The 15,321-nt window shown below is 38.1% G+C and overlaps 1 protein-coding gene across 9 annotated transcripts in view; it reads right to left on the reverse strand.

Annotated features, from left to right (window-relative positions):
- Window positions 1–994: 994 nt before the first annotated feature.
- The window catches only part of LOC137993221 (LIM homeobox transcription factor 1-beta-like), a 28,420-nt gene continuing 14,093 nt past the window's right edge, over window positions 995–15,321 (reverse strand). For 7 of the 9 annotated variants that reach the window (XM_068838936.1, XM_068838935.1, XM_068838933.1 and 4 more), the window contains 6 exons: window positions 11,585–11,823; window positions 6,969–7,171; window positions 6,814–6,891; window positions 6,158–6,260; window positions 5,464–5,787; window positions 995–3,745 (listed from right to left, as the gene is read on the reverse strand). In XM_068838936.1, the coding sequence (XP_068695037.1) occupies window positions 3,654–3,745; window positions 5,464–5,787; window positions 6,158–6,260; window positions 6,814–6,891; window positions 6,969–7,171; window positions 11,585–11,823 (1,039 nt within the window). In that variant the 3' untranslated portion in view covers window positions 995–3,653. The remainder of the gene's footprint in view (window positions 3,746–5,463; window positions 5,788–6,157; window positions 6,261–6,813; window positions 6,892–6,968; window positions 7,172–11,584; window positions 11,824–15,321) is intronic. The other 2 variants (XM_068838930.1, XM_068838934.1) reach the window with 2 other exon arrangements.

Genomic DNA, 15,321 nt, shown 5'->3' on the forward strand with positions numbered 1-15,321 from the left:
AGTTTTGCGAGGAAGTTGAGACGTTTACTGAAGAATTTTCCTATTTTCACCAAGCCATGAACAGGAGAATACGACAAAAATTGAAACAAAAAAATTTGAGGGAAAAAGGACAAGCCAACCCCGATTGATTGAAATTGCTTCTTTCAATAAATCTCTCAAAGCTACATGGATCCAAAAACTCTGGACTCTGAAAACCATAGGAAATGGCAGCGACTCTTTGACTCAGAACTTAATCGAAATGAAGCGAAGAGATATTAATTAAAATATCTTAACAAAAAAGAAGTTAACAATTTAAAATATCAGACCCTTTTGTAAAAGTGATACTTCAAATTTGGTCAGACGTTTTTTAAGGAAACTATATTATCTGAAGAACACCTTTTGTCGTCCCCTTTGTGGAAAAACTCCCTGATAAGAATTCAGAATAAGCCTGTTATTTAAATTTTATTAAGAATGGCTTCTTTAAGGTATCACACAAATTAAGCATTTAATGGATGAATCCTCCAATATCCTCTCCCATACCGCTTTTCAGAATAAATATAACTACTTGCAAGCCCGACCTTAGCCTTCTTTGAGATAATCTCAGCAGTAAATCATCTACGAAGGCAAAACACCTGAAACACCAAAACTCAATCCAATTATGAAAATTGCTTTGTAAAGTTTCTAAGGAGTAAAAAAAATAGGAAAATGAAGGAAAGATACCGAAAATTCAAAAATAAAGTACAGGAGAATAACGGCAAAAATTGAAACAAAAAAAATTGGAAAAAAAGACATCCCGACCCCGGCCCCGTGTTTTGTCTTCTAGCGAATAAAACTGGCGTCAATTTGTTAAATGTAAGCAAAGACGTCAGCAAAGACTCCCTAACGACGGGAGGACCTATGCTTTTCAAAGCAGCTTGGTGTTATCGATAAAAGCCTATAAAAACCTTTAGCTAGTGGTCTTTAGTGGTTGATTTTCACCATTAAACACTTAATTATCAAGGACAAAGACTACTAGTAACTTCCGAATTTTTTTATTTTAGAATTTCTCATCATTCTGTACATAGTAACAGGAGCAAAGGAATAAGGCGCTCTTGTGGCCTTCGGGCACATTATTTACACGCCTTACCAATATGATTTATAATACAACTTTTAACAGACGGTCAATACTAATTTAAATTCTAAGAATTAAGTACTTTAGGTAACGACCGCACAATAATAGTATTAAAGAGATGGCATTTTTGAGTAATTCTCTTGAAATTTACCTAAGCACTATACTAGAAGGCCTTCAATGTGCTGTAAAATGTCTTTGAAAATAAAATATTAATAAATAAGTCGATTATTACTCGACAATTTCAAGGCCTTTTTGTCTCATTATTTCGAATTCCACGAGAGTTATCAAAATACCAATTCCCCTAGCCACAAAACGGTTGCAAAAGCCGAAAATCTTTGACTTGTTATCGAGAACTATCGAGAACAACATAAACCTCTAAGATGGAGAATCGAAATTCTGTTACACTGGCAATAGCGTTACTTTGTTAAAGGGGCTAGGTCACGCAATTTTAGGCAATTCCAGCACTGATCGAATGGTCATAGAATTAACTAAAAATATCAAAATAACCGTTTAAAACTATAAAAGATCTCTAACAAAACGCAGGGAAGCCAAGAAGGGACATGGATGGACAAAACTGGAGAAGATTGAAATGGATTGGATTTGGGTAAATTTGAAAAACGTCGGCCCACCGTTTTTCAAAATTACATCAGTCTATATTAAAATGTCGTGTGCAAAGCTGGAAAATCATTCTCAGTTGTTATGTGGCCGTGATTTTGAAAATGAAAGACTCTTGTTCTGCCAATTTGACATTTAGAGCTCATAATTAACAAAATTAAACAAAATTACCTAAAATAGCGTGACCTAGCCCCTTTAATACAAAGTTCGATCGACGGAGTAGATAAAAACTCTAGCTTCCTTAATTTTTGGGACAGTACTTTCCAGTCTTCGGCATACTTCTCAGAGAAGAACAAGGATTTACATTAATTTGCCTAAGACGATTCAAATAATATTTAGCCCGTTAACTTTCACAATCAGACTACTTGAATCTCCAGGAACCATTACAAAGCTGTTTCCTATAGTGTTAAATGCCCCTTTAGAATGAACTCCTGCAGCGTGGCCATTCAAATGCTACTTAAACTGTGCCTGAAGGAGGCAAAATCCAATCTTAAGTGTTAAAGGGCTAAATATACGATCCGTCAAACTGTAAAGAAGGTCTGTAAGCTGCTATTAATACATGTTGAACCAACGTGCTGCGGCTCCGTCTGAATCTGTAACAAAATGATTTTTTGAAATTAGGCTGAGAGATTTTTCGTGGACAACGTCTCATTGCTTTATTAATATTACAGATACTGACAGGTTACTCCGTTGCTAAGGTTACTCCGTCGTAGGAGTAAATTCAACAACTTGTAGATGATTTTCTATAGATAACTTAAGTTGAATTAGAAATTTGTAAGACTGAAAACTGTTAATAGCTTGGCGCAAAACTCAAATCTCAAGGCGACACGAGTCTTTTTAGCTGTATTTTCAAAACTTTAAGCATTTTGAAAGTTTCTGTGAACGAATTTTGTGTGCCTTATGCTTCTGAACAAAATACTGAAATCACGAGACGGCAAGGATAAAATGAGGGCCGGATACAGCCCTCATGGCCTTTGTTGACTTTCTTTTCTTTTGCGCCTAGCTTATTTTAGTTTCTGACCAGCATATTAAAAGATGAGTAATGCAATGTCCCTCTAAATGTTTTGTCGCAGGGGCGGATTCAGGATTTTTCTTAGGAAGGGGTGTACCACTATGGAATAGCATAGCTAACTGCTGACGTTTTTGCTTTCTTTTTTCGCAGAATACCAGTTGTATTAGAAAGCCGCTAGTCTTCGTCACTGGTGCCGCTTGTTTTCCTAGCAGTCTTGTAGACATATATATCTCCTTACTCATATGAGGTAAACAACAACAATAACAAAAAAGATTCGTTCTTTGCGTTATAGGAATGCTACCGAAAATAAAAAAAGGAATTCCAATTCCAAGGATTCGATTTCTTTCACATTTGTATTGTAAAAAAATAATTCCTTAAAAAGGCAAGTTTATGAAATACAATATTCAGGGCGAGCCTTGCGTAACGGAATTTAAAGCTAACATCGCTTTGTGAACATGCTTGCAACAACATTTGATGTCTGTAATAGCTGTTTCATAAACAAAGTAGAGAACAAACGGACAAAAGAAAATTTAAGGCGGTGTTCGTTCTAAGTGAGAAATAGAACATTTACCAAGAGGCAATTAATCACGAACTGGATAAATATCGCGCGCATTTTTCCAAAGGCTATTTAGGACCAAAAACGATCTTTCCTAGCTCTGGTTCACAGTCACATGACCAGTTTCCTAACACCAACATAGTGGCATCGAAACTCTGTAGAAAGTATAGAACCGATCGGCCTTTTATCTTTAAAGAACTGAGGAGACCCTGCGAGGTCCATGAATTAAGAAAGGAAAGCCGAGTGATTCAATTAAACGAAATATCGTATCTTTATTTTATCTATGTTAATCTTGAACGCTTTGTGTGCGAAAAACGTGATAAGAAGGAAATTAGTTACAACTTGTTTCAATAACTTAAAATTACCTTGGATACGTGGAATCAACTCCAGAAAGTAATAGAGTGTGATCGAAGTGTGAGCGTCTCGAACCCATCGATTGCCTGTGTTGAGTTTGCCCCGTTCGGAGAAGTGACTATCAATGACAGAAAGTGATCTGTTTTCAAATTGGTGCTTAGACAAATGAGGCTTTGAGTTCCGAAAGAAACTGTGGTCCTGCGCGGCGTTGGTGGGAAAGTGAAACTTTACAAAACGAATTGGAAAAGATAAATCAATCGCCGTAAGAAAGAGTTGTGAGATGATGTTTCGAGCCTTAGCCCATGGTCAGCGCTCCAAATTTTGATGTTTAGACAGTTAAGATCCGCTCGAAACTCCTAAAAAAGTCTTTCTATTTAAATTAAATATGTCGAGAAATCAGCGGCAGCTAATTACATACAGGCCGACTTGATTTGATATAGCACCACAAAGTGTTCTCTTACATGCAACCGTATCATTCTCGTCACCAGAGCCCCGGATCGACCCAAGAGAAGAGCTCTGGGGTCGAGATTGATGCAACCATGTGATGCTCCTGCGGGAGAGATAACAAACCAGTTTTTTGGCAACGGGGCGAAAGGACAAAAAAGCTCCCGGTAGGATTCGAACCCAAGACTTCCGTAACACAAGCCGGATGTTCTGCCCATTGAGAAACAAGAACTCCTGAAGAAACCAGTGGATTGTCTACGTTCTTGACAAACAAACAAACGTGACATTGTAGAGCCGCAGACCAGCGGGACACATTGTCTTTCAAGAACCTAGATAAGCGACCTACCGTAGCAGGCGCGCGTAACTCCGTAGAGCTCAACGAGTAAAGCATTCGTCCGGTGTTAAGGAGGTCGTAGGTTCCAATGCTGCCTAGGCTTTTGACTTTCGCCCGTCGCCAATGCAAGCAACTAGTTTACTCTCCCCATACATTTCTCCTCAACTGTAACATCACTTGCAGGTGTCAATGCAGGTAATAAACACCACTTCCCTTTTTCTCGTTAATCTTTTAGTCTTCAAGTCTTCAAGAATACATAAACCGATTAACATAACCCCCAAAATCACTGTAACGCCAACTGTATTGTTGTGAATGGGTAATGAAGGTTATTAGAGGGAAACTTCGTAATGTTTATCAAAATTTGGCTTGCATGTAATTAGCTGCGTTCCTGGACACAAAAGATTTGCGGGGTCTTTACATGAGACCAGGACGAACTGAGACCAGCATGAGTTCGTATCGGCCTCCATACATTTCTTTTTATGCGTTTACATGAGACCGGCCTGACAATGAATTCAGACCGATGTGACTTCGTCTCGGTTGCTGGACCGAGACGAGAAGTTCTCGTTCCAGTCTGAGTTCGTACCGGTCTCGTAAATCACAACAAATCTCAGACCGGGTCCAGAAATTTCAAGCCTGTATGCTTTTGGGTAAGCCATATATTTATCAGACAAAACATATCATTTCATCCCGAAACCAGGCACCAAGAAATCTCGTCCCGGTTTCATGTAAACGGCTGCAAAATTTTCCTACCGATAGCAAGTTCATACCGGTCTGAGTTCGTCCAGGTCTCATGTAAATACCCCCTTCGAGGCCTGTTCTGTCGGTTTTCTTTATTCTTTCTGGGGACATATACCGATTGGAAAGCACACTGTTTAATTATCAGGGTAATTTTAAACCACTGAAACAAGCGAAAAGCAAGAAATTAATATTAGTGTAATACATCCCGTCGCTGAGATGCCGCGACATCAAGTAAGAACTCTCTATTGGCCTCTATAATTTATTAAGAATAAGTTAAAATGAGTTAATCATGTCATGCATAAGTTCTAAGTGATTCTGACCATTGTGATTTGTAGCCGTGGGATATCCACCCATATCCCCCGGATTAAACTGTTGAGGTCGCATCATGCATTCATCAATAGTTTGTAAACCGTGTTCCATGGGAATCTCTCCAGAATCCATGTGGTTGAGCGGTGCTTGGTATTGAGGCTGGAACTGTGGTGGTGCCATTATTGGTCCCATGTGATTTTGCAAATGTTGATATTGGGGTGGAAGAATTCCATAGGGAGGGGGCTGAGAGCCTGGTACTTGCGAAGGAGGAGAAAGGGAAGGAGGAAGGTCTAGGCTGTCTCTGTCTATACGTCGTTTATCTCTTGGATTTGATGCTGAAAACAAGAAGAGTTCACAATAATTGACAGATGCTTTCAAATGAAAGGAGCCAGCAGTGGCCACGGAAGGGGGAGGGGGGGGGGGAGGGGAAGGCTTGGTCTTTGTATATGTACAAGTAGCGTATATTACTAAGTCTTTGATCAAGCCAAAAACAACGCTGTACGAAAAAGTGCCCCCCCCCCCCCCGCGGCCCTTAGCCAGAAAAGAGAAAAGCGGGCAAACGAGTTATAATCCTTTTCGCAAAAGCCACTTCGGAAAATACCATAATACTCTTTGTTTGTCCCCCCAAATTTTGATCAGCATTGTTTTTGTTTTCTCTTGGGACCATTGTAAGTTAATTTCGGATTAAAATGAATGGTAACTCACTTTTTCCATCCTTGGTCTTCTTTAGACTTCTTTGTCTATTGCTTACTCTACAGCTAGCAGCCCCGTCTGATTCTGGATTATTTCTTCTCGCCAATTTTTTTATCTGTCAAAAAAGAGGATCACCGCAACGTGTGTAGTTTATGCAAGGAGACATCATTTCAATCCAATTCTTCATTGGTGACCAATATAGTAAACCACACCTTTTTTCTTGTAGGGACGCTCAGAAAGGCCATTAATTTCGATCGCTTGTAAATCATTTCGGAAGAGCAGCTGATAAAAACATTGGGACAGGTGGGGATGGGAAGGGATTTTTATCCTACCCTTTGCTATTTAAAACCTGTTGTCCTCTCCCTTTGAATGAACCATTTGTTGTCTTGCCCCAGCTCTCTGTTAGTCTTAATATACATATGCCAGAAGGCAGCGCAACCGATAATTCATCGCTTCTTGAAGAAAACGTGCCTGTTTTTCAGGCAATTTCACAGCAAGGGGACCTCAAGGGCACGTATTGTATAGTGCGGAAGTGAGGTCGAGGTCATTGATTAATGAGAGGAGGAAACGTCAGTAGTGTTTGAGTGTAAATCCTTTTAACTTAGCAGAAATCTCATTCAAATATGATTATCAAGCGAATTTTAACAAGAAATTACTTATTTAGTTACCTTCGCTCTTTGATTTTGAAACCAGACTTGAACTACGCGTACACTCAACCCTGTTTCTCTAGAAAGTTCTTCTCTAACCTATGATAAAAATAAGAGGTATACATGAAAATTATGTAAATTGTGTAAATCAGGGATTCTAGGCACACTATCCTTACCTTTCGGCAAGGTTTGGAGCTAATTTCAAATGCGGATTTAAATATTTTTCTCTGCTGACTGGTGAGTATCGTTCTGGGTCGCTTTGGTCCTTTTTTGTCGTCGCTTTCGTCATCAGCTATCACCGACGAGTCGTCAGAATCCGAGTTCTCAGCCTTCTCTATTTTAGTTTCTTTTTCAGTTTTAAAATTGTTGTTCACAACATCTGAAACGAAAGAAATACAGATGGTATCAAGAGTCCATTACCCAAGAGTAAATTGGGAAAGCAAAATCTGATATCTGATATCAGGTTTGTCCTCATCAACGTGTGTCTATTTTTAAACCAAGTTTTGCGGGAAAATATACAATAGACCAAATCGGCTAAGGGATGGACCATTCTTTCTTTAAGAAGGGGGGGGAGGAGGGGGGGTTGGGCAATGAAAAAAAAAACCTGCACAGCAGAAGTATAGAAAAAACTAATTCATGCACAGTGAGCCAAGGGGAAAAAAATTGAGCAAGCCTTTCTACTCGTAGGATTCTGTTGGACTGTGTAGTAATTTGTATAATGATTAACCTCTTTGTGTTTCATATCTAAATATCATTAATACATCATTTCCATCTGTCTCTTGTATTAAAACATAAATTCGAACCATTTCACCGAATCTTGTATAAATATAAAATATATTAAAAATACCATTTTCCATGTCATGTATTAAACTGTAAATACACTTTTAAAATGTGCAAAGAGCATTAATGATATGTGCAAAAGTGCATAAGTGCAAAGAGTAAATCATACCGCTCCCAGTGGAATATTATGAAGTTTTGATTTTTCAGAGGTATTTTACATTTATAATAACAGAAAATGATATGTGAAATATAATTGAAATTAGACAAGAAACTTTGCTCTCAATACATATCTTATCTTGTTTATGTAGAGAATGATGTATTAAACAGTTTGTCATATTTCTTCCAGATGCGTCCTAAACGGTGCTACCTTCTATAGTGGAAATCACCATAAAAGTGCTGTAAAGAGGGGGAGGGGAGGGGGGGTGAGCAGCTGGTTCCCATATGATGGTCTATGGGAGAGGTGCCAGCTAGAAAGCGGTTTAAGACTGGGGGCACAGCTACACCACATGGCTTCATGCTGTCAAGCTGCATTTAAGTCAAGGCTTTGTTACTCTAAGAGGGTGGGAAGTAAATGAATAGTTGTTTTCTTTAGAACACATTTGCGTTTTAAATAAGGTATTCAATACTGATTTCCTGGCACTGAATAAAAAGATCCAGGAATTTTTAAAAGGCTTGAAATTCAGCTGAATAAAATTTCTCATCTGTTTTTGTAACCCAACATGTAACATTGAATAGACCAAATGCGACTTGTATCAGCCTGGAGAGAAAACAGCACTTGAGCTACACATATCATTTTCTGTTCCATTCTTGTATAGCCATACCTCATGAAATGCTCATTTTTGGAGATACTTTAATAAATATGTAGACTGAAAACCGATGGAAAAACAAATTCGTGCACAACCTTACGGTGCTAAAAAAATCTTGCACAGCCCAAAGGCGAAAAAAATAAATTGGTCCATCTCTTACTCAATGTTGTACCCTATTCAAATCTCCCGGAGTTAAGGTTCTTTGTGTGTTGTATTTGTATTATGATGAAACATTCACATTTAAATGATATGGAAATATCTGGAACAAAACGTTTTAATCCCGAAGGGTTTTAATTGAGTACAACATTTGTTCAAAACAATGTTTTCACGTAACGTCACGGCGGCCATGTTGGTGTCCCTAAACAATAGAACGGCGGCTATGTTTGTGTACCCAACTAACCCTCCGGGAATTTAGCTCTATTATCATGCAAACGTTTTCTTTTGTTTTGGTGGAGAAAAAAGGTTACTGATTACGTGAGTGAAAGTACTCTACTTTATATTTTCTCGCAAAAACGTGTTTAAATTTTTGACGCTAATGGGGACTAGGCCAATTTCAGTAAATATTACTCTTGGGTGATGAACCCTTGCTGACATTTTATTTGAAATTCACAGGGACAGAAACACGGCTACCAAAGCAACTAACTAACTAACTTTTCTTTGTTTAAGTTTTGATTTGTTGGAACCTATCATGTTTACATTAATACGCGGCGATAGTCCTTCTTCGAGACAAGGCTATTACGAAAAGGTGGAGAAATCAGCAATTTGATTGGCTTACACAGTCTTGAGTGATGGCGAGTTTCAAGTTAAAAGCAATAAGCTAATTTAATTTTCATTGTAAGTTATTGTTAAGTCGGAAAAAATATGCCAGTGGGTCTAGGCGACAAGAGTAATTATTTATCCGCTCGTTTTCGCTTTGTAGGATATGAACAAAAACCTTGTGACAATTTATTTAATAAACTACCTGTTCGAATTTTCTCTAATACAGGGAATAGGCAGCGTTTTGTGTCGTTTCAAGGTTTTAGAGATTATTATTTACTGTAATTTTTTTTTATTTAGATAGGGCCTCCGCTACTTTCCAATGAATCTGCTGTATATGTTCGACAGTTTCATAAATTCTCCGAATTCGGAAAATAAAACATTGCATAGCAATCGCAAAAACTCATCTAGAAGAGGACTTTTTTGATTTTATAGCTGTATTCGTTTGTAATCTTTCATTCCTTTGCTCAAGTAAATCGGAGCGGTTATTGAATAGGCTTGGGGCGAGTCACGGGAATCTGGGACGAGAGTTCCCCCCGATGACTGAAGGAAGCTTTGTTAGTTTTGCCTCTGCCAGAACGTCGTTTATATATGTTGTAGTTTTTGCTTACTCAGTGGAATGACACATATTTGTTCCTTCCTTAAAGTTGTTCATACGAGGACTATGGGCCGGGATTCAGCAACTCGTTCGAAACTCATCAACCAGCTTGCGACATCATGATTTAATACAACAATGTGGTAAGCTAAAACTGTGCAAGTCCTGTATGTTCGTAAACATTTTGTGAATTGCTTTTCGAGATCTTGTCTCACTTATCCTTGTCGCTTGTTTAGGAGGCCTTTAATCAGCGTATTTACCAAGTGTTTAAATGGCCGGTAGCTGGTATAAAAAGTCTTCAAATCAATAAATAACCTTGGCATGTTCCAGGCACCGACTTACGGTTTTCTGACTGAACAAATGACTGGCACTTTCGTATGATATAAGAAAGTAATTTCTTTAGTTTTCGAAAGCTAAACGTGTTCATATTTGTATATCAATTGTCAGAGAGTATTTGGAGGAGGCAAAAATCGGCGCACAGTTTAATAGGTAAGAAAACATACACTAAACACTAAAGGACTGGTCCTTTAGAATCTGAATGTTTCCCCGAGGCGCAGGCGAGGGAAACATTGGAATTCGAGGGAAACAAAATTAACTGTTTCCCGAGAGACCAGTCATTAAGTGATTTGTTATATAGCACAAAAAGAAAAACCTGCAACGGCAACAGCAACGGCGGTCGTTGGTCAAAATTCGCAGGTAACAGTGCACTGTTACCCTCATAGATTTTGCACTGTTGCCCGCTCAGAGACTTTTGGCGGGAAAAAGTGTTATTGTTAATGTCATGTGACCTAGAAGTAACCAATGAGAGCACGCGCTGTTGGGGGAAAAATTCAGCTATATAACAATACTCTTTGTGGTAAGAAAGAAGTAGACGGTATTTGTTTGATAAACGATTAAAAACTGCAATTATGTACCTCTTGTAGGCTTCTGATCTTATAATATACCGAATTTTTTTTTGTCAAGCTTTAGTAAATAAGGCGCCTGCATTCCCTTTCCTGCTTAATTCTCTCAGCCTAGCCCACCAACAAACTCTTTGCGTCAGCAATACAGGAACAGGTCACAGTTTATACTCAAGATGACGAAACCTGGGAAATTTGAAAATGAAAATAACCGATTCTAAAATTCATGTTTTGTGTGATAAAAACACTTATATTTTCGAAAAAATATAAACAAAGTTGACTGCAAACATTTCTTTCGTCTTGTTTACAGCTGATTTTTTAGAACAGGAGTGGAGAGTTTCCTTCAACGAGTGCCAGTTTTCAGGCCAATGCATCCGCGCATGGGGTTTAGTTCAAGTTTGTTGTTTAGCCTCAATCAGAGCATAAAGTGCTTAAAAATTAAAATATTACAAAAGGTAATGTCGAGGAAGCCCAAAGGAAACCACTGGGCTTATAAGAGTTAGGCTCCCTCACTTAATTAATTTACGAAGTATTAACGGAAGTATATGTGTCATATCATAGGCAGAGCTACTAAACAATGAAACATTAACATATACTAGATAATTGTATTAAGCATAGGTCAGGCTAAAAAAAAAAATTAACTTGCAGCAAATAGGGAAATGATAAAATTTTTATGAAAAGAGGAATGCTTTCAGTTCAAGGGAAAAAGAAGGCGATACCTGTTGCATTTTGAATTTCGAACTGAAAGACCTTGGAAACAGAGAATTTTCTTATATTAGTCCTGCAACGGGGAAAATGAGAAAACTCGATCCGACATTCTTGTGATCAATAATTGTCGTTTATCAAGCGCACGAGTTCCAAACGGACAACTCGTACCACTATCGAAACGTCATTGCTAATTGTTACTATAGTAGTTCAGCAAACAGCTTAACTGAAACTCTTACATATCTACTCACTCTCCTGTTGTTGCTTTGGAAGTGGACTGTTCGACGATCCTTTGGTAGGTAACTTGCCATAGTCTTCTTTACAATAAAGTTTATTGTCTTTTAGCGCAAATTCCTGCCCCTTTTCAAGCCGGTGACTGCACATTGTACAGACGAAACATTGGATGTGATACACATTTCCCAAGGCCCTCATTACGAATTCATTCGCTGGTATCGCTGTTTTACAACCACTGCATTTTGTTCCATACATCCTACGAAAAAGAAAAAAAAACAGAACAATTAACTTCTGTGGTTAACTTCTACGCATTTTTGATTGGCTAAAAATGATTTAACGCCTTTGTGAGTAATTCAAGCAAAACCAATGGTGAGTCTGGTCCCACCTGTTTCCCGCGCTTAGCGGCGACTGCTGCGTGTATTTCTTTGCGTTTCTGTGATTAGCCAACATTTGGTTCTGTGGCATTCAATTGAATAATAGAATAACAAAGGGCGCTCTGTCACTTCATCAAAGAGCTCAAGAGGCCTTTGATTAAACGGCTTCGAGATAAAGCCTTAATTTAAGCTAATTCTGCCGGGAACACTTCGTGGACAGTAAACACAAAAATTATATCGCTATTTATCACCGTTGGGTCCTCTTCCATTACAATACCCTCAGATGTACCATTTTTTCCGTAGCAACATGTACAACACCAGCAGCCGATGTTCGATATGATTCAATTTAACAGGTCGGGTTATCCAAAATAAATTTACGGACATTTGGTAAAAAGAACCTCTTTAATCTGCTTCCACTCTCTCAGTCTTGGCTTCGTTTTCAGGAGAAAAAATCTAGTTTCAATTAACTAGTATGACTCTTGGTAACAAGTTTTAACTGTAAGGCTTAAGTACCGTGTCCCTGTCCCTTTACTGAAGCAGGGTTTTCGATAGCTTTTGAAAGTACCGGGTTTAATAACGAAAGGCCGATTGCAAGTGCACTGGGAGCGAACCTTACAATCTTTCAACACCATTATTTTTGTTCAGAGAAAACAGTCACTTAAAACGAGCTGTGTTCAAAGTGATTGATGCTGTTCAAAATATGGGATCACAAAACTGTTAAAATGGTGCCTTTTATATTCTTTAAAAAACTCGGAGATAACCTTTTTCTTCTTTACAGTTCAAGACCTCAATTTAGCGCCGGTTTTAAACCGGTTAATGACTTCTTTCAAGACGGTTTTATGAACTTAAACAAACATTACATCCTAATCATTCCACCAGGTTTGTCCTAAATGCTTAACCATTTAAATGAAAGCTATTCAGGCGTTCTACTGACATGGTCGAAAATTAATCAGTTATACACCCCACCAGTTAAAACCCTGTCGAAGACCACAAAACGAAACGAAAGCTGTGATTCGAGACGTAAAATCGGATTAATGCATGCAAGTCGTTTGAAGAATGTCAGGGGCATCCAACTAGCCATTTTTTCAAAATTCATCAAAATGTATCATAGCCACAAAATAAACCAAAAGCTAGCCTTTTTGTTGCAATTTCTCTACCTGCTGGGAATTTTTTTATGTGTTCCGCACTCCCAGATAAAAACAATTATAACTCTTTCCCAGCAACTTCCAAATACGTCTTTTCCAGCCAGCTCATACACCCCTTCCGGAACACCTATTTTGCGGAACACCTCCGTTGGGTGGCCCTGGAATGTAATGTGAAGGCTAACATCCAGATCAATTACAGAGGAAGACAAATCGGTTAACCTGAGATTACAGGACTTTTCGATTTAAACACCCTAATTCCTAAGCCATGTGAACCCTTTTACGATTAACAAGAGTTTGGTTGTGTCCGGCCCAAATTGGCAAGCCGTTTTGTGTACATAGAACGGTTTTCCGTTTAGTGTGAATTGACCAGAACCTGCAACTTCTAACCACGTTTCGGTAAACTTAGATAAAGGACGAGATTATTGTCGTGTTCAGCTGGTTAAATAGGCACTTAAGAGATAATATCTGCGGCCGACTTGTGATATTTGCGTTTGAATATCTCATTTTTGCTGTGTTTACAGACCTGCTGCAAACATAATGATCCGCCACGCTGCCGCGGGTGCAACCGAAATCCGGCGTGTTCATTTCTTTGCTGTTTATACCGGATTGAAACTCTTAAAAAAATTTCTTTGGTATATTCACACGAATGAATGTCCATAAAATAAAAGATATTTCCTCTTTTTTCACTAAGCATCTTATTGTTTGGAGGAGATAAAGATGTTTGTAAGCAACTGGCAAGTACTAGCACCTTGAGTAAATATGTGCCCCATATCAGTTTCCTCATCTTTGTTAGTGTCAACACATCGACCCTTTAAGTAAACTTATGTAATTAATGTTTTCTTCTCTCGGTGTTATTATAGATCTCTTTTTGTTAAAACCTTATAAACCGAAACACTGCCGGATGTGAAGGTAAAACTGAACATGCCTTTGAAAATAATTTCAACAGACCTTTCTCGGTTTTGATGAACTTTGTTAACAACTGAAAAGTTAGCTTAATTAGGAATTAACTTTTCATTTCGGTCTGAAAAGAAGTGAAATGTTTTTTGTTGATTCCACGCTTTTTGAAGTTAATTTCGGATTTAAATTGAATTCAGCTGTCTACAGTGGCCCAAATGACACCAAAGAATGTTTATGAATAAATTATACTCGAACTGAATCGAATCTAACGACTCACACTACCTCCCGGTAACGAAGCTGAATAAATATTTCCGAAAACAGCACTAAATTGCCTTTTTATTAAAGAAAATGACCTTATCTACCAGTTATTAAGGTCGTAAACTTTCGATTTCAAGTGTTTATGTTTTCTCTGACCATTTAGAAAATTCCAAACCAAAGCCACTAAGGTATAACTCCATTTTTCTGAAGGTGAAAAAACTTCCTTTGTGATTTCGTGTTAATTTTTTCAGATTCCTTTAGTTTGTGTTTGATTTCAAGAGTGTAAGATTTGGCCCTTCGCCACTTTGCAAAAATGAACCCAAGGAGATGAAATCGGCGTACTCGAAGCAAACGTTATTCTTCCGATTAAACTCCTTTTATTTCCTTTCAAAAGAAGCTGTAAAGTTTTACGCAGCAGTTACAAATTAACGGTATTAACTAGTGCTCTGCCTTTCCTCAGAGTCCTGCTAATGAGTAATAAAGGATTTTGCACTTCGAAAACTTCTAGTTTATGATGAAATTAGAAGATCATTCTGCGCCTAGTTATACGTGAATTCAGCTAAAGTGGGCTAAACTGAGTTTCGTATAAACTCAGTTCTTTGTTTCAAAACTTTTGTTTGTTTGACGCCTCCATAAGGAATTCCATGTTTGTTGCAGCCGACGCAAGTCGGATAATATCATCTGTAGACTGATTAAATGTTCTTGTGTGGTCCTAATGCAGAGTTTCACCTACGGTCACCTTAAAAAATGAACTAACTTTGTATCTAGGGAACAAAAAAAAAGCTTAATTAAATCGTGTCAGGAGAAGTTATCAGTCATGGATACTCTAACCAAGTTACTTGGCAATAAAGACCAACAGTAGTTTAACGACCGAGCCAAAATACCATGGCCGTATCTTTGGCTTATATCTAATCTTCTTTGGCATCGCTGAAAATTATCGATGGGTTTAAGTTTACACGTCCTTTCTGTTGGTAATTATAACTCTCATTAAAAAAAAATCTTTATAGATTTACATTTTTAGAGGAAAGGTTTTGGTTACAGATAAGTATTTTGAGAACTACAAGGTCGTGGCAATTGGTT

Source organism: Montipora foliosa, chromosome 2 (assembly GCF_036669935.1).
Source record: "Montipora foliosa isolate CH-2021 chromosome 2, ASM3666993v2, whole genome shotgun sequence".
In the NCBI taxonomy this organism is placed as follows: Eukaryota; Metazoa; Cnidaria; class Anthozoa; order Scleractinia; family Acroporidae; genus Montipora; species Montipora foliosa.